Source organism: Varanus komodoensis, unplaced genomic scaffold, assembly GCF_004798865.1.
Source record: "Varanus komodoensis strain SLA01 unplaced genomic scaffold, ASM479886v1 scaffold3, whole genome shotgun sequence".
Classification (NCBI taxonomy): Eukaryota; Metazoa; Chordata; class Lepidosauria; order Squamata; family Varanidae; genus Varanus; species Varanus komodoensis.
The window spans coordinates 12,930,128-12,950,250 of NW_025335761.1; the positions used below are offsets into that span (position 1 = coordinate 12,930,128).

At 43.7% G+C, this 20,123-nt stretch overlaps 1 protein-coding gene across 2 annotated transcripts; it reads right to left on the reverse strand.

Annotated features, from left to right (window-relative positions):
• Nucleotides 1-1,960: 1,960 nt before the first annotated feature.
• RAPSN (receptor associated protein of the synapse) lies at nt 1,961-19,417 on the reverse strand. Of its 2 annotated transcripts, XM_044436447.1 has the most exons (8): nt 18,913-19,417; nt 15,988-16,326; nt 13,479-13,637; nt 12,550-12,648; nt 12,319-12,441; nt 10,130-10,183; nt 6,869-7,068; nt 1,961-2,136 (listed from the first exon to the last, which is right to left on the reverse strand). In XM_044436447.1, exons 1-8 carry the CDS (start codon nt 19,126-19,128, stop codon nt 2,064-2,066), a joined length of 1,263 nt encoding a protein of 420 aa, XP_044292382.1. In that variant the 5' UTR covers nt 19,129-19,417; the 3' UTR covers nt 1,961-2,063. The 2 variants fall into 2 exon arrangements, with proteins under 2 accessions (XP_044292382.1, XP_044292383.1); XM_044436448.1 differs by lacking the exons at nt 10,130-10,183; nt 12,319-12,441.
• Nucleotides 19,418-20,123: the final 706 nt, after the last annotated feature.

The window sequence follows — 20,123 nt, forward strand, 5'->3', positions numbered from 1 at the left end:
TTGGAGGCATATAATGTGGAATGTTTCAAATGTATCCTGAAACTGCGCTTGCTCAACCAGGCCTTCTCTGTCATATTTCAGTGAATTATATGCTGCTCCATCTTACTGTTCTTTGAATTGTAGTTGTAATTGTTTTTAATAGTGCATTTGAATGTGAATTAGATTACTGATATGTGAATTAGAGATTTCATTGCAGTAAGCAGTATATGAGCATTGTTAATAATAAGTGCACAGATATTCCTTGCACACTGCATATACCTTAGTTGCATCAGTCAGTGATAACTAAAAGCCAGTCAAACTTACTGAATACAGGAGCTTTTCTTGCAATTATTGAATTCCCTGTGCCCCCAGTGTAGAATAACACATACAAAACATTAGAGACCTGAAATTAGCTACTGCTCCATCTGTCCTATAGGTAAGTCTTAATAACGTAAGTATCCAGAACACATCCACTCCAGTTACTGAGGGAAAGAAGATTCTCAATTCTGTTTCCCAGCTGCAGTGAGTATTCCTAAATGATTTCTTCTTTAGTGTGCTGGGGAATAAAACATAATTTGGGGACAGCTGTGAAAACACAGCTATGAATTTAGTCTGACATGCCAGGTAGAGACCATTGTTCAAGACCTTCACCATGAGGCAACTCCCATGTTCCCTTTGCAATCACATGATGTGCACAGTAGTCTTGCCTTTTACAATATGCCTTCCAGAAGGTTCCCCACCCCAAATTATGCTCTCTCGTAAGACACTCCAAAAGGGTCCTGCAAAAGCTAAGTGCTGTACAGAAACGGAAGGGTTTTTTCCCTCTTCTGATCTAACTCATTATCAAAGATGAGCTGGGATGGCAGCAAAAAATGTAGGGCTTTGAACAAATCAATCTGTTTTGATTTCACCTCTGTAGCACATAAGAAACACATTAACACCTTATCAAGCATACCTGATGTATACCTTCCTGTATTGGTATTTATGGAGGCCTGTCACATTTTTCTTTCTTCCCTCAAATAGTTTTTGCATGTTAAAATGCTATTTTATATTTGCTCACAATAATTCCTTTTACCACGGCATCAGAATTTCAGGAGACCGCCTTGTCAAAATTAATATGAAGAAATGGATCTAGAGGCTGATATGACTTTATTGATTCTAGTATAAATAGATTACAGAAAGTATAAACATATTGCTGACAACACCATGGACACAGACAGATCGCTGCCGCTGCCTGTGTGACATCACAATACTGTGGCAAAGAAAGAGCAACACAAATACCTTTGCCTGGGACTTCCCCACCACCTGCTCCCCTGCACCTGCTTCAGTCCAGGTGCCAACTGAGTGTTTTATGGGGACAGATTAGATGCAGCAGCTCTCAGGTGAAGGGAATCCAATCACCTGGGAAGAATCCAAATGTTTAATAGTACATCAGAAGCAGACAAAATAAGGAAGCACACTGCCGAAGGGCATGGGGACATCACAGGTTTGAAGGAGACCTGTGCAGGATGAACTATTTTGCATTATCAAGAGTGTGTGAATTTTCCAAGGCACCCAAAATATGTTTCGAAGAAGAGTCTAAACTACAATATCAAGGGGAAGGAACTTGCAACAATATCAAGAAAAGGGTTGCTGCCTCTCCAAAGCCACAGGAAAAGAGCATCACGTCATCACAATCATTTTGTTTCTCATGAGGAATGAATAAAAACAAGATGTGGGATGCAAGTGTCGGAGCTGGACCTGGAGGAAGCTACCCAGAAGCAGCACAACAGAAGAATGAGAGGAGTGGGATTGTGAGAAGCCACCCTGCGCTACTCCTCCGAAACAGCAGAGGAGTCACATCTGTTGCAGTTACCTGCCTTGGAGGAAGGAGATGCCAGGAACTCCTGGCACGCACCCACAATTCAGATGTGCAGAATATCAGGTGTCAGAGGTCTAGGCCCACCTGTTGCATCCATTCTGCAGGAGAACCTCTCCCTATGCACCATGGGTTCCCCCTCTCCATATCATGTACCAGAAATGATCCAATGGCCTGCTTTTTACAGCCTATGAAATGAGCTTTCTTAAATCACGGATTCGACAGATCACACAAATCCTGGTTTAACGGATAAGCGCCGACAGTTGGGGCAACCACGTGTCCCGTTGGTCTGGAGGCACCTGCAGTGGGGAAAAACAGTACAGCACATTTAAAACAGGAATCCGAGATTTAAATTGCTAATCCTTAAGGAGGAAGAAGACATGACTGCTTGTCTTAAAGGGTGAATAATTGGTAAGGAGAATTTTATCATGGGTTTTGCTCCTAACTTGAGACAAGGCAGAGAATTGCACCATTAAAAGAACCATAATCTAAAAAATCTACAACTTATAACAAACACATTTTAAAACTTTAATGGAATTCATCAGTTGAACTTATTTAACTTCCTCCCCACTAACTGTGATCACTTCAAGACAGAAATCTGTAGTGTGAGTGTTCTTTTAAGTGCTGCAGCTGTGCTTTTAGTGTTTAGGAGATGTTTTAATAACATACAAGTATTGCTAATTCGCGCTTTTATAATCTGCCTAGAGGTTTTAGGAGACTGCAGGTGGTACAGTGGTTTAAACCGCTGTGCTGGTTGATTGAAAGGTTGCTGGTTTGAATCTGCACAATGGGGTGTGTTCCTGTTGCTCCGTCCCAGCTCCTGCCAACCTTGCAGTTCGAAAGCCTGCAAATGCAAGTAGATAAAAAGGTACCACTTTGGTGTGCAGGTAACAGCATTCCGTACACCTCGGTGTTTAGTTACGCTGGCCACATGACCACCGAGACTGTCTGCGGACAAACGCTGGCTCCCTCGACTAGGAAACGGAGATGAGCACCGCCCCCTAGAGTCAGGCATGACTGGACTTAACGTCAAGGGGAAACCTTTACCTTTAGAGGTTTTAAAAACACATTCAGCAGCGTGTAAAGGGTTTGATCCAACAGCACATAAGCGGGATTCTGCTTGTGCAATGGAACTTCCCGTATCCGCCCACTCATGTCAGCCTCATAGATCTGCCCAAGAGGGACCCCAACCCTCCAGAGTAGATTTGGGGTGTGTAGGGTGGGGTGCAACAAGAGGGGGAATCCTATTCTTCAGCAGTGGCCATTCCACAGGTCTACCCACAATTGGATACCGCCCCAATGTTTCCAGCCCTCTGCTTACTACCCTACTACTCCCTCCTCTCTTCCCCCACAACCACATACCTGGGAAGGTCTCAAATTACCATCTAGACTTATTTTGAAAGAAAAATAAAGACAGTTTTTGGTATTCGGACTATAAAAGTAAAAAAGGACCCTATGATTAAAAGATGTCTTCACTGTCTAGTCCAAATGTTGCTGCAATTGCTTTACTCCGTCAGAGCTGTGCTCTTCCTTCTGCCTGCTGCAATATACCTTGTGTCCCTTTAAAGGAATGTTCCTACAGGGAAATACAATAATCTTCTAGTTATTCCCATTTGATAACTACTCCATTCTACTCCTCATGAGATATACTCCTTGTAGCTACTATTACTCCTTATAGGAGAGTGTCTATCAAAGCAAGCAGCAAGGTGAATGTTTCCAGGCACACATCAGGAGTAGAGACTGGATGCCTTGAGCAGCTGCTTGTTTTGCTGCTTTGAACCACCAACAATAGAATAACTCTCCATGGTACAGATGTCGTAACACACAGCCCTGGCAGGTACAAACCCTAGAACAGACTGTTGTGTCTTCGTGTTGATAGCAACAGTGTTGCAATGATCAATCCTCACATCCGGGTTCAGACAACATGACAAACAATAGATTTCAATGGTCAGCCATGCTTTGTATGCAGAAGGTCTCAGGTTCAGAGCCCATCATCTCCAGGGAGATCGAGCAGAGAAGCCTGCTTGAAGTTGCTGCCAGTCGGTGTCAGCAATTCCGAGCTAGATCCATGGCCTGAACTCAGTATAACACTGATGGGCTACTTGGCCCTGAGACAATATTTTCAAGTTTAGATGAATACATAGTATGATTTCTGATAGGCTGAACTGTGTTTCGGGGTGGAAAACTGGATGCAGTCAAAATCAAGAGATTTGTCCAGACGTTTTAAAGATTCTACTGCACTTGCTTTAGGTTTTTTACACTGAATGCATACCATGTGGTATAGCTTATTTTCTAACTGAGAGATGCTTGGTTTTTGTTTGGAAGTTATGCTCAAGCCTTCTTGCATGAAAAACTCTACACCTGTGTATGTACAAAAAAATTATAGTTTCTTTTTAAAATTTATAAACTGCCCTTCATCTACAAGGGAGCCCAGAGTACACAACATTAAAACAAATACACATTCTAATATAAAACCATACAACTGCAGATTGAAAGATACATTGAAATTACTTGTCAGTCAGTAAGCCAAACAAACAATGACAACACACTTCACAAAATTAACAAAATCCATTGAAAAGTGCACATTTACATGGTAAGATGCTGAAATATTAAAAAGCTTGGCCAAAGAAAACCTTTTAATTTGGTGCTGAAAATAAAAGTTGCTACCTATCTTATCTGTATGGTGACTGCAACACTCTCCAAATGTTCAGAAGTGCTATACAAGTCATGCCATAGATGAGAAGAATTCAAAAATTGCAAATCCAACAAACTTCCAAAGGCAGCAGCTACCACTGGTATATTAGTTCTTGGCACTGTAGGTTGACAGCCTAGGACCACCCCGGGCTGCAAGTCTGCTGAAACCAAGATGGCATTATTTAAGGTTATATAAATTTGTAAAGAGTTTTGGCTATGGGGCAGTACAGAATTTAAATAATAATTTTAAAGGCAAATCATCTAACTGTCCAAAAAATAAATATGCCTCAAATAGGCTTTTTGGTCCAACTAAGTTCTACATGACTCTTTTATAGTATAAGGGCAAATTATTCATAGTGTCTTGGGGAGTGGTTTACATAAGTATTTGCTTTGGAGTATGTCCCACTTTTTGTCAAAAAATGAATTCAGTTTATAAAAATAATTCAAACTCGAAACATGAGAACAAACTCAGTAGGTTGGATTCAGAGATGTAATGCAATCCTATACAGATCTATTCAGGTGTGCATCCTGTTAATTCATTTGTTCCCATGTAAGTGCAAAGGTTTGCAACTTAAGGCCACAATCTTATGGCTGCTGGACACTGTATGGACAGCCATGGGAAAATTTGGGGCCTCAGTTCTCAAATCAGAGAAGTGCTTGGAGCTTGGAGCGGTGGCTCTGAATTGAGAAGGCCCCAGACCTCTATCCTCACAGCTGGTGCTGTTCTTCCAGCGCTGGCTGCAGCTCTGAAGTCTGAAGGGCAACTTTGGAGCCAATGCCAAGGGGAGGCTTTTGTGGGGTGGGAGAAGGAATGAGGCTCTGCTGGGTTATGAGGAATCCTGGCAGTATGTCAGTCCCTCCTGCTTGTGAGCAGAGGTAAATCACTTAGCATGCTTGGGAGGGTGGGAGGAACACAAGGCATCTTGCCTCTGCAGTCCTCTTACCTTCCAGTGGATTCCCCTAGTCCTCCAACTTTGGAGGCATGGCCCTGCCCATTTGTTAAATTTAGTTCATGTTGCTTTCAGTGAGACTTCAGTCATGAATAACCCAAGTTCAACAACTGTTGTCCGGATTTAAACCAGTGTCTTACACTGAATTTCCATACCCCATCCCAAATTTAGCAGATCGATGGAGGTGCAAGGTGTCCATAGGACAATCTAAGAGATCCTCAGTATTAAAAACTGACCTCCCCAAGCACTGATGGCTCATTTTACCACAAGACATAGTTAAGGTTATGCATAGAATTACATGCCATGGTTGCATCCAGCCCTCATCCATTTTGCAATTTCTATATTCCAAATCTCTTATAAGAGTTTCTTTCCCCTTTATGGAAGAAAACAGAGCAATTTTGCTGCAATTTGTGTTTTGTGAACTTGCAGTCCTGCTAAGCTACCAACCTGTTGAGAGAAGTTTTTTTTTTTTGTTTCATTCCAGAATATTTACTTTGCTAATTACGACATACTAAAGTTAGCCTTGCCTCACAGTGTCTGCCAAGATCAGTTATCCATGAGTTCACTTGCTATTTTCCTTCTGATGCTGGTATCAAGGCCATCTTTGTTTACAATCCGACTGCCAAGCTTCTCCTTTCACTTCCCTAATTTTATCCCATGCGGCTGCAGAACATGGTGACGTCCTGCCCACTAGGCCAGTCTAGCTCCCTGCACTTTCCACCAGGCAGTAGGATGCGCTTGTTCTAAATCAGTGACCAATGGAAGCAATGGACTGAATGGCGCCATTTGCACGTAACAGCAGCAAATTGCAGAGATGCCAGGTCAGGTTAGGTACATTCTGTGCCTCTCTCTTTCTGATCCTAAAATGACAGGTTTCACTCTCTTCTTTGGAGATCTCCCAAGAGTTTAGGGAAGCAGAAACTACCTGACTGAGAGGTTCTTGTTACAAGCTGCAGAAAAATCATGGACCACTAGCTGGTAGGCCTCATTCCCCACAAAGTGCATGCACCGTTGAAATGGCAGCCACTGTCCACCCTTCTAAAGTGGCCAAGCAGCACCCTGTCAGTGATGTGCCACCCACTTTTAGTACTTTTTAGTACATTAAATGTGTGCAATGTGTTTTATAAACTTTCATTTTCTTTTCTGGCATTTTTCCAGACTTGCGCAAGTGCACTCATCTGAACAGCTGCAGTGAGAAGGCTTGTCTGGGTACATCAAAGTGCACCAGCATCAACCACAGACATTGATTAAGAGAGCCCCAAATAGGTTATTTTGTAACTTCGAATCTACTGGACAGCTGTCCAACGGAGCCATCAAGGGAACGCACGGTTGCAAGAATCTTTTGCTCAGTTCTTTCATCTGATCTATGCTCTCTTTGGCTCCTTACTTTAAGTGGAAGACATGTGAGCAGGGCAGTGCCTGGAGCTGGTGGTTCTTGTCTCCGATGGATTCACCACACATGCCACAGTAAAGCTCCATTTCTTCCACGCATTCATGAAACTTCACCACATGGTTGCGAAGCTCCTGCTGCAGCCCCTTTGTGCGATAGATCCGTTCACATAAGCAGTGAATCTTCAGCAGACCAAGCTGTGTGGAAAAGAAAGATGGAAGGGGAAAATGTCACGGGAAAATGACAGAGGATTTGGCTGGTGCCTCCTAGATCCAGTCATCAGATTTCTTGACCACCAAGAACATTTTCTCTTCTAAGCCTTTTGTCACCTGGCACCCTTCCTTTGTCTCCTGCTTGCCACTACATCTAAGTAAAAATGTATCCACTGTCCGCCATGTTAGTCTTCGGTCACCAAGCCTTTACCATCTCTCTTCCAGATTTTTAAAAAGAAGTCTTATTATAGCAGAAGTGTGTGTAGTACCACAACCAAGTGAAAATGTTGGTGAAATTTGCTCTCCTCCCAGGCTCTCTATGGAAACATTACTGAGTGTCCTAAATAAAAGCCAAGTTGGCTTCTCAGTGTAACAGCCATCAGGATAAACCCATTGTCCCCCAAATAGAAGAAAACCAGGCAATAGCACCTTTCTCACTCTATTCATCTAGATAGCGCTCTTCCCTAAGGTTGCACCTATATTGTCAAGGTGTACTGGTTCTATGCCACTTTAATTGCCCATGGCAAGGGGTGGGGAACTGCATGTGGATTGTACCATGGGCGGATTGTATCAGGTAGTGAGGTTTCTCCTGGTGACTTCTGGCATGGGCCTCCATCCCTGGCATCATTTGGTCCATGGCCAAACTGGCTGGAGCTTTCAGTTGGCCTTTGGGCATCAGTCATTCTTTGCCTTCCCCATGCAGATGAAGAGCAGCTGACCGGCAAGTGAAACGTGGTCTTGGAAATTGTATTTCTGAGGTGCTGTGGGTTATTTATGCAATCTATCTCCTGTCTCCTCGTATTTCCGAGGGTTACCTGGTGATTGGAATGGCCTGTTGAACCAGCAGAAGTGTATAAGATAGACACAAATATCCTTGTCAAAATTTGCTTTTTAAAGAAAGCTTTTGCTGGACTCCTCTGGGAAATCTTTATTTGCTTCCCAAGGTTGTGCAACGTTGCCTTATACTCTGGAAAAGTAGCAATTTAGCCAGTTGCTGAATTAATGTACATGTTTCTTCTGGCCTTTGGCTCACCCATTCTGCTCAGTGGGATTTTTTTCTTTGGCCATCCCTTGGCCCCCTTTTCCTAAGCTACTGTGTTCCATCCTACAGAATACGGGGATGCTGCACCAATCCTCAACGGGCTCCTCATCTGCTGCATATTGCTTCCACCTGCACACTCATGCCTGACTGAAAGCTGCAGGAACAATTCACATCCCAGTCTTTTGTAATGTTATGTCCACAAGCTCCTATTAAGGATCAGACTAGTAGAGAACAACTCCAGATTGTTCACACCAGAAAGAATTAAGGCTTGGGAGCAGCGATTTCTCTGTCACCATCCCACAGAACCTTCATTAGGCCCCTCATATCAAGAAGAGCCAAGAGCTGCAGACTGTCCAATTGCCCAAGTAAGAAGATGGCTCATTCCACCTGGGACCAAAATATTTGGTGCGATCTGGTGCTAGTAGCACCCATGTGGGGGCTACTCTTTCCTATGGTTCTGACAGACCCTACAAAAAACAGCAGCTGAAACACCTGGAACGTAGTCATGTTCTACCACTGTTACCCCAGAGATTTCATAATCCACCACTAATGTTTAAAATAATCTTATGTGTCATTGCGTATTAATTTTCTCTTCTCAGCTGCCTTGGAGGCCTTGTTATGAGGAAAGATACAAACATTTTCAATAAACAAAGGAGATGCCCTGTAATTGGTACAGTAAGGATATAGATGATGAAACAAAGAAACATGGAAACAGAGTGCGTCAGAAGGGGCCTCCCGGGCCATCTAGTCTGACCTCTGGCTCTGCTCACGATGTGCCCACCATGTGCATGTCCAGCCTATCCTTGAACAGCCTCACCGATGGGGCTTCAACCACCTCCCATGGAAGCCCATTCCATACCCTCAGGGTCCCAACTCTCAGGAAGTACTTTCTGGCATCCAAATTGAACCTTGGTTCCTTGGGCTTGACTCCGTTGGAGCCAGAACAGGTCTCTACCCACCTCTGTGTGATGTGACATCCCCCTCACGTACCTATATGTCACCAACAAATCCCCTCGGAGTCTCCTCTTCAGGCTGAAAAGACCCAGTTCCCTCAGTCTCGCCTCATACGGCATCCCCTGCAATCCGGCCACCATCCTTGCGGCCCTACGCTGCACTGACTCCAACCTGGCTATATCCTTCCTGTAATGAGGGGCCCAGAACTGAACACAATACTCCAGAGGTGCACCAGAGTCATATAGAGTGGTAGTAATACCTCTCTCGATCTAGAAGCCACACTTCTGGCTATGCAACCAAGGGTGGCATTCACCCTCTTGTTCACTGTGTCCATGTGCCTGGGTTGCTGGCATCAGAGCTGCATGCCCTGCTCAGTGGTTGAGAAAACCATGCAGGCCGCTCTCCAGCTGCAGCAAATGCTGAATGCTTGGCATATCTGTGGAGCCCCATCTGCCTGGCGCCTTGGTTGAGGAAGCCCTTAGAGCACAGCATTAGGTGAGTGGACACCCCAGGAGGCCCTAAGGACTGGATGGCCAATGGTAGGACCAGAGTTGGGGGTGGCAGGAGTCAAGACAGAGACATGGGGACCTGGGCAACTGCACTCGAGGCAAGACAGAATCCAAAGTAACAGAACAGGAAGCAGGAGTATATTTCAGGGCAAGACAAAGAGGCGGTCATGGACAAGCAAGGGCTGAGAACCAGGAAGAAAAAGAGAGGTGCAAGTTCATTAAGGTAGGATAACAGGGCAGGATACTTCGTAAGGCAGGATATATGGCAAGTATCAGACAAGATGCAGGAGCTGAACTAGAGCTTGTAATGAAGACCTGCATTTGTTGAGGCAACATGGCAAGGCAAGGCAGAAACCAGTTGTAGGAACTGACTCTCAGGTAGTAGGGAAACCTGTGCTGCTGAGGCGAGATAGCAAGGCAGGATACATACAGCAAGGTAGAGTCTGGATCAGGCATGAGGTGAGAGGAGAGAGAGAAGGTAATGGTACAACCTCCCACCTCAGGGGGGTGGAAGACTTGCACCAGCCCCAGAGAGACTTACCTTGTTGCCAAGTCCCTCTGCCAACTCATGAGCCTTCTCAATGCTTTCTAGTGCCTGTGGGAAAAGAAGCAAATTCCATAAGCTGGTACTGCAAATGGCTGAGACAGATGTATAAAGCCAGGGCTGACATCTTGCATGCCAAGACACGCATTTGGTGAAAAGGCTTTTGCTTAGCCTGACATTCTTCTCCAAAGCAGATTTCTTTGTGCTCAAGGTGGATGGTGTGTGGTTGTGTACAGAGAAAATAATCACAGCTTTGCTAAGGTACCACCTCAGCTTCGAGTCTAACATTGTGCTTTGACTTGGATCTGAAGTGCAGCTGAGCCTTGGTGTTTTGAAGCCTTTGATATCTTTCTCATTAACTATAAAATGAAAAATCAACTAATGGCTATACTTTTGGCCGAATTGTTTAATATTTGTTTTTAAATAGATTATTATTAGATATTTTAATTATATTCTGTACACCATTCTGAAAGCTTGTCTAATTGAATGATATAGAAATACCATAAATAAATAAATATTTTATTTATTTAAATATTTATTTATTGTGGGAAATAATAAATATTTATTTATTATTTCCCACAATTTCCCACAATAAATATTTATTTATTGTGGGAAATTGTAGGCCCTCCTGAGAGGATAAGGTATGTCAGACTCAAACAAATAGATGCAGGCTAATTTGTGCAAGGTTAAAATTAGAGGTTTTCTTTGTTGAAATCATCTTTTTTTTTTAAAGGCAAAATGCCTTTCTCTGTTTTTTATCTGTAATTTGCACAAACATGGATTTCAAGCTACAAATGCCTCTAGGTAAATTCCCTGCAATATTTCAAAAGGATCGGTGCAGAAGTTATAAGACAGTAGTTAAGGCTTTTGAAATATCACCATTTGTTCCTGCTCCACTTGCAACAAAGGTACGGCATTTCTGTTTTTCCTAGAAGCACTCTGGTGTGAAATAAAAGGGCAGTCAGGCAAAACAGCCACTGCATGCCTAATAGCGTGACCTGTCAGTGAACCAACTAACCTCCACCCCACCTGATGTTTTCCATTTATGATGAAATCGGGGAGGGACAAAAATGCATCAAATTGAGCAAGAAAAATAAATAAAAGCGCTCTTCCAAAGCTTCAGGACAGTTTTAAAGCCTCGGGACAAGGAAACGTCACTTGAGCCTGCTTCAGAGCTGTGTTGTCTCTGATCCAGAATGGTTTCAATATCTCCCCCATGGGGGCTTTGCCTTGGATTCATGCCTTGCCTGAAGCAAACGCAAGCTCTAATCAACAGCTTGATGAAAATGTTAACTCTGTGTCTGGTGGCCATGAAAACAAATCGATGCTAGGGATGGTTACACATGGAATGGAGAATAAGCATTTAAAGAGTTGATCCATAAATGGATGGTGTGGCCACATTTGGAATACTGTGTGCAGGTTTGGTTTCCTCCTCTGAAAATAGACGCCATGGAATTGGAAACGGTGCAGAACAGGGCAAAGGGATCAAAGGGTAGGAGCAGCTTCCTTATGGGAAGATATGCCGTGAGGGCAAATGGGAGCGAGTAAGCAGGCCATCTTAGTATCTCACTGTTATCTTTTCTTTAGTCCTACAATCTTTGTCATTCCCCCCCCCCCCCCCGCCCGGCCTGAGAATAAGGAAATGTGCAATCCTATGTAAGTTTAGATGGAAAGAAGTCATGCAACTCCCAACAAGTCCCAAACGACCATGCAGCACAAAAAGAATTGCATCCTAATGACACCCTTTGATCATTTCTGTAAAATAAACAGAGAGGTCTAGAAACAGCTGTAATCCACCCAGAGCATTGCAGTTATTGGGCAGATCAGAAATGGACTAAATGAATACATAGCAGTGATAAAGGAGCACTGTGACGATCCGTATCTTATCTATTTATGCAAATTAAATGGCACAAGAATTTGGAAAAGGTGGAAAAAGCAAAAAGTTGGAGGACTTTTCTTCTTCCAACTGTATCCCTTTCACTGTGTTGGTATCTCAGGGTGTTTTCTATGCAGTGAAAATCAGACCACCGGGAAAAGCTGCTTAGGCTATCTATACAGTATTAAAAGGTTTATTATGATACCCACAACAATCCCATGATTACGATTCTGGGGCCACAATTGAAATGGAGGAGACTGGGAGGGATTCCACATCTCTGGTCAACTTCTCGGTCCAGCCTGCCACTGACCTTGTCCAGTTCCTTCTGAATCACCCAGCACTTGGCCACACCAAGCAACACCTGAATCTGTCCCAGCCGGTTTCCAATCTCAGTCATGATGTTCATGGAGGAATCATAGCGAGGGAAAGCTGTCTGCGGTGTAAGAGAGGCTGTCAATTGGTGTCCGAGGCTTGGAACCCTCCCTTCAGGCTGCCTCCACACTCCTTTTCCAGTTTCATAGGATGAGGCCATCGGTCCTACCTGTACATCTGCACGGCTGCGGTGGATATCCGCAAAGCAGAGCAGGCATTGTGCTTGCAAAGGACGATCGCCATGCTGAAGAGCAATCTTCATTGACTCCTAGCAAGGAATTATCCAAGTCATGATTCAGAGAGTGCCAGCAATCCCAGATGCTTTTAAACAGCACGACACCCCTGGACTCCAGTGCGCCCTCCGATTTCTTCATCCCTGCCAAAGTGCCTCACTCCTCCCTTTTTTATTCTCTGTAAATCAGTTTCAAATTGTCATCTGGGAATTCCTGAAAGCAAAGAGAGGTCCTTTTGCTGCTCTCATCCTCTTTTCCTAGGCTTCTGGGTCTCCAGTGGGACTTTGAAAACATTTGAGGATATGAAAATGGCAGGTGGCTACAGACTGATACTTTCATCTGCAGTGTGCCCAGGACAGTTTGTTCAATGGCCAAATATGTCCATGGGTCCAGAAAGGTTGCCCACCCTTATCTTGTGCATGTGCCTGAAAGAAAGAAGCAGTATCTGCTCGCTCCCAGCCTGCAATGGAGGAAGCATCCCTTGCCCTTGAATGGCTTTAAAGATTCAGCTGGGAGCAAATGGCTGTAGGAGTACGTGAGATACAGGATGGATTCTGCTATCTCAGCAGCCTTGCTCTGCACAGGAATTTCCCTGTACTGGGACCCACTATTTGTACATTAAGCCTGGTATGGTCTACTCTGACTGACAGTGGCTTTCCAAGTTCTCAGGAAGAGGCGGGTCTTTCTTGGCACCTAGTGTCTGCTCTTTTAACTGGAAAATGCTGGGGCCTGAACCTGGAACCATCTATGCTCAAAGGAGGTGGCCCACCCTGACTCGCTTACACTTACACACACACACACACACACACACACACACACACACACACCCCATCACTGCTGCCAGTGCCTCACCACCAGTTTGTACCTCACAGCATTCCATCGCATCTGCCAGGCACCCCAGCTTCTGATAGGCCACAGCCATGTAGAACTGGCTCATTGCACGGTACTTGAGACTCCAGCCCTTTCCATAATCGTTCACCAGCTCAGCTGCCTTACATGGGAAGAACAGGGCTTTCTCATAGTCCTTGAAAAAGTGAGATGGTAAGACAGTGAGCGGACTTACTAAGCAGGTAAAGGCAGTCAAGGTTAGCACAGTAGCACCTTTATCTGCTTTTACAAGCAGACTGAAACCCAGGCTCTTTTAGTGGAAGTCCCTAATTTGGTTCACGTCACAAGCTTCTGTGATCATCGGGGTAAGGGAAAGACCAACCTGGCCCCGGATATCAGCCAGGATATCCTGTAGCAGGAGCTACAGGAACCTGTGTCACCTTTTCTGGCCAGAAGAGTGCTTGGCTCCAGCTGACAGTCGCCCTGGGACTATATCCTTTGGCCTCATCCCTGCATCTCCTGTCTCCCAGGCAGAACATAACAGCAGGGATGAGAGCAGCCTGACCTCCTGCCTTAGCCACAGAAGGGGAAGCTGCAGCTAGCTGGCTTTGCTCATTCATGCCAGAAAAAAGAGCTACAAGAACTGTGTAAATGAAACTACTGACTCAGCTTGCTTTCCCCTCCTCTCTCTCCACCTGATTTTCTGAAGGTGGAGAGTATCTCAGTGCTGATTTTTGTAAGCTACTCTAGCAGCCTTTTCCAATAATTTTTATTTTTTAGCTTTTTTGGCTGAAGAGTCAGGTGAAAAAGTGCAGTGGACATTTAAGTTTCATCATGTCCTCAGTAAACTTGGAAGAAGAGATCGGCGGGAGAGGCCCTTCTCCGGGAACCCTCCGTGAAAGAAATTAGGAGGGTGGGTACTCGGAGGAGGGCTTTCTCTGCGCTGGCGCCCAATCTATGGAATGCGCTCCCCAGAGAGGTCCGCCTGGCGCCGTCATTGTTTTTCAGCGCCAGGCGAAGACCTTTTTATGTAAGCGGCATTTTAACTGTTAATATTATTGGATTTTAACTGGCCAGGGCGGCTTATTTTATATTGGTATTTTTGTATTTTTAACCTAATGTTTATATTTTTAAATTTAATATTATAATTATTTTTTAACTTATTGTTGTAAGCCGCACCGAGGCTTCGGCGAATGGGGCGGCATAAAAATGTTCAAATAAATAAATAAATAAATAAAATAAGATACAACTTGGCAGCATTCTAGATCAGGCACTGGTGAAAAAGAAGGACATCTCTGTGTCTACCTGTTGCTGTGCTTCATTGTTCTTCAAAAGACTTTCACCAAACTTTGAACTGAGTGGTTTTTAACTTCAGCAGAAACCAACATGGAAGAAGAGTTTACTTTTTGCCTCAAATGGGCATACAAATCCATAAATTTAAGCAAAAAGTCTTCTATATAAGTGTCTCCAAATTTATGCCTTAGGAGGTGTTAATACCGCAGAATAGTTCTTATTTCTCCCAGAAATAGGAATAGCTTCCTTTTCAGATATTTAAAGCATTAGAAAAAACATCTTTCTCAACCAGGGAAGCATGGGTGCAATACTTGGGATTCATGCACCCAACTGAAGATGATTCTATTTTACTTCTTTGATAACTTTGCCTAGCCTTCCCCAGCATGGCACAGTTGGCTGGGGATTATGGGAGCTTTAGTCCAACACAACTAGAGGATGCTAGATTGAAAAGACAACCTTGCTTCATTCATGGGTACTTCACTCATTTATAACAAATCTGTGTGTGTGTGTGTGCATGTGCACATGTGAGACACAGAAAGAGATGCTTATAAACAATCCTCACACCATATGATCAAGCTATCATGTTACAACTACAATCATAATAAAGTGGAAATGGCCAGGCAAAAACATTCCTAGAAAGATCAGATTTCTTTTTCTTTCTGTGGTTTTCAGTGGCAAATAAAACTGATGTGTCTTGTTATTCCTCAAAGCTTCTCCGGGCACTGAGAAAACTGTCCCAATGTACAGTGTCCGATGGTAAAAAGCTATTAACAAAGATGTGTCTCAAACAATCCTTTTCAACATTTGGCGCGTCCAAACTGTGGTTCTTCTCATTGTAGAGAAGATAACGGGAGTCTCCGATTTATTTTCAGATACAGAGATAATGCCCATGTACTAAAGTGGCAATATCTGGAGCCATGTCAAGGATCCAGGCAGAGGGCCTTTCTTTCAAGAATGCTAATTCAGCAGTCCCAACTCTTCTAACAAGATACTGAGTCCAGTTTCTGCTGGCCCTTTTTGTTGCTAAAGTTTGTTGGAATCTGTTCTGTCTACACAGGTGGCTTCCCACATGCCATGAAGGTGTCCTGGAGAAAAAAGCCAGTTATCTGCCTTTCCTTGGGACACTTCCCTCACCTCAGTATATGCACTAAGAGGCCTAGCCACAGGCCAAGTGCTTCCCATTCCTCTCCCTCCCCATATCTTTCTTCTCCCATCCCCAACACTTTTCTCTTTCCCATGTGAACAGTACTCACTTTGAGGTGGGTGTAGAAATTTCCTAAGCTGCAACAGACACGGCACTCGAGCATCTTGTCATCATTGTTGTGTGCATAGCGGAGGGCTTTCTCAAAACACTCCAGTGCCTTCTGGAAGATACTGAGGCCAAGGTAGGCATTGCCCATGCTGAGGCTGACCTGGCCATTCAGTTGCAGGCTCATGGTAGTACCTTGCATGCTCAGGCAGGTCTTACAATAGGAGATAGTTTTTTGGAATTCACAGAGCTTCTCATTGCTCCGTGCCAGATTCAGGTAGCTCTCTGTAAGGTAGTCGGGGTCTTCCAGCTCCCGGGCTGTGTTAATCTGCACAACTGCAAACTTTCAGCAAGAGAGCACAACATTGGAGAAGCATCAGATCTGTTGCTAGAAATCAGTCACAATGCATTCAGGGAACTAACCATGTACACACTACATTACAAAGATTAAAGTTATGCAGATAGAGGTATCCTACACCAGGCGGGCAAGATGCTAATCAACCTTCGCTCCGACAAGAATCTGCGATCCATCCCAGAACAAAGCTTATGGGTTCTGTCACATAAAGATCCCATTCCCGTTTTTCTCCCTAGCATCCTTTTCCAGCATCCTAACTTAAAAAAAAGATTTGATTTTGTGGCAAGAGTGAAAATCTTTGTCAATCTACTGCAAATCACTGAAAGATCGACCATTAGATTCTATCTTCTCCTCAGCCATCCCTGTGCTACAGTAAGTGTGTGCTTGGTGAATAGCACTCAGAAATTGTGCTTCAAGCAGGTACAGGTAAATGGAAGAACATGACTAAGGCAAAGAGCTTTCTTTCAGGTAGGTGGAAGGTGCTACCAAAATGGTCACAACATGAGACAAACGATGGAGCGACCTGTATGCACAACTTAACACATCCCTTCACCTTAGCCATACATTTCTGCACATTCCTGTTATTCTACTCAGATGGCTGCAGGTTAATTTCATGCTTCTCCAACCCAAGGGTTGCTCTCAATGTTTGTGCTTGAAGAAATTGTAGGGAAGGCCCACCAAGTTTGGGTAGTCAGTGTAATACTGCTGACTATATTATTCTTCTAGGGGAATATGACTGCCACCCACTACTCATTTCCTTTCATTCCATGTATTTCCGATCTTCAGGAAAGATTTCAGTGACTCTTTTACTAGCATAACAGCAGTATTCGTGCTGACTGAAATGCCCCCTAATTTATCCACTGTATCACATAGCTTTAATTAATGTCATTAAATAATGGTGCCACCTCATCAAAATGCTGTCATAGACAGGTGTAGCTCTCCAGCATGCCACCATACCCTCCCAATCCGTGGCTTTCTGATGCACAGCTTCCCTGAAGTAATTTGGATGACGACTTTGCTGGCAGTGGGGAAATCTGGTGGGCATTTTCCAATTTCCGTTTTAATTTTTAAAAACTTGTGTGAGGTTAGAGATGATAAAGACCAAACGGAAAAAGAGATGCTTCAAAAGTAGCCAGCCAGAAGGGAGCAATGCCGTACTAGGTACCCTTCCTGGGTGGGTCCTTGGAGACTGGGCCCTGTTTTGTAAGCCTTTTGGGTTACCCTGTTGTATGTGGGTGTAACCAACACAGGACTGTGTGGCTGTGTTTCTTTAACTGAACTGATGGGGGTGATTATAGCTGTATCTTCTTCCTATTGATATTATTCATTGTGTTATGTATCACATTGTATTATGTACTGATATTATGTATTGCATTAAGTATTACTGTATTAAAGTTTGTTTTGATTTTGCTTACAGTTAAATATTGTATTGCCTGATTTTATTGCTCTAACGTATTGCATTTTCATGGAATATGTTGTTGTTGTTCAGTTGTAAGCCATCCAGAGAGCCCTGTGGGCTATGGGGCAGCATACAAATGCAATGCAATGCAATGCAATGCAATGCAATGCAATGCAATGGCTTAAGATGCTGGTACAAGCTGGGTGAGTGGGAATGGTGGATAGAAGAGAGAGGGTCTTCCTTGTATGACCAAGCAGCAAAGGAGGAAAGAATGGATTTTACGGCTTTGATTTTGTTTAGCAGGCTAAACACCAAATTATGATCTTATTCCACAAAACAAGGCATCTATTTGGTGATAGAGCATAGGCTGTTTTATTCCCACAAATTGTGTCTTGTGTAAAATAGCCCTGGTGACTTCATCAACAAACAGATGTTTGCTTCCCTTCTGTACATCATCATTAATAAAAAGATATATTGCAGCTAGGTTGCTGATCACTAGGATCTCATGCTAGGCACGCCTCCCTTGAACTCACATTGCTTGTCATCTGCATCGTTTGCCTAGGGTTTCTCCTTCGGTTGTAAACAAGTACAACAATGTCCCTTTCAAGGTAATTCAAGTCAGGTTCTAGATTCCCATCAACAAATTCAGTGCTTTCTTAAGAGATGTATAGTGTTTTGAACACTTAGGAAAAGTGCTATATGACTACTAGTATTACATGAAAACCTAGTGACGTACCATTTGGGAGTCACACTGTAAATGATAACAGTAATGAAGAAAGGTGTTCCTGGCTATTGTTCCTCCATGCAACTGATGATTCACTGATACCAAGGCTAGCCATAAGGTAATATTCCCTGCATCAAAGCAAATTCCTCTATGCAAAAGTAGCACACTGCAAAATCAGACATTCTGGAGGGCTTCATGCTATGCCTAGCATCATAACATTCCCAAGTATCAATACTACAGTTGATCAATCACAAAAATTTCCAGGGTCTAGAAATGCAGGATGGCAATTTGCAAAACTATACCATTGCTAGTACCTCACATCAGCAATTTGCAGAATCAAAAGGCTGTATTTGAATTTGGGATGTTGTAAGTGCTGTCCAAAGCCCCATCTGTCCCAGCTCCCCATGTGGTACAGCAGGAGAAAAGCATGCATGCAATCAAACGGCTTTACCTTCAGCATATCTTTGTACCTGCCCATCTCTGAATGGGCAGTGATGAGACATCCCAGCACTCGAAACCTGCCAGCAGCATCTGTGCTCTTTTCCAAAACCCTCAACCAGACCTGAAGAGCCTTTTCTGTTTGGCTGGACTGGTAAAGTTGGAGTCCTTTTTCTATCTGCTGTTTTGTCTGGTCCTGACCCATCTCTGTTGTGCCTGAAAGCTTCATATACCAACCATACGCAGGGAATGGCTGGTTCCAAAACAAAACAAAAAACAAAAAAACTGCAGCCAAGTTGGAACTAAAAACGGAGGAGAGACAGCATCGTGTGTAAGTTCAGGCCCCCAGGAGCCTCAAGAAGATTCAGACTGAAGGAATGTTAGCAGGCAATGGCAAGTGGGACCACCAAGGTTTTGGGGAAAGCATCCCAGCCTTCTAGGATAGGCTCTTGTGGCTTGCTGTTCAGAGCTTCCTACAACCACCCAAATCTATGAACAAAGAAGTGGAAGACAAAACGAAATACAGCAATTGAAAGAAAGAAAAACCCTTAGTGGCTGGAGTGAAATTCAATCGGAATGGCCCCTCCCCTCCATTGGTGACAGCTGTGCCTGCCAATCCAGGTCACATGACTTTACCGGAATGTCAGTCTTGGTTACTCCCAAGGTCAGAAAGCAAGCCTGAGCCAGCCGTTGTCCCTCCCTGCATGCTGCTTTTATAAATATACCAGAGAAGCATATTCTGTTGCTGCTGTACAGTGAAAATCAAACCTTTCTTCAACAATTCCTGACAAATGTGGCTCAGCACAAGTGTAGAGTGATGCACAACTGGAACAAACCACACAGCTGTAGCTTCATACATACACTAACTGGGTTGTGATCATGAAAGAGCTCTTGAGGCGTATGGTAACTCAGTGAATGCATCCAGGAGGCATGCATAAGCTATGGCACAGCAGACTCCAGGCCAGGGATTAGAAGCAAGTAGTAGAAAACAAATCCCAGTATTGTAATTCTTTTCTGCAAACACATTCAGAATATCAGGTACAGTTCTGGCCATTCTATGTCAGAAAAGGATATTATGGAGCTGCAAAAGATTATGCAAACAGACAATCCAAATGATCAAGGGACTGGAATATCTCCATGGAATGGCTAACTCATTTGTTTGCCTTTTTTATTTAAGAGAGACTCCTTAAAGGGGAAACTCCAAGAAAGGTTAATAAAATTATG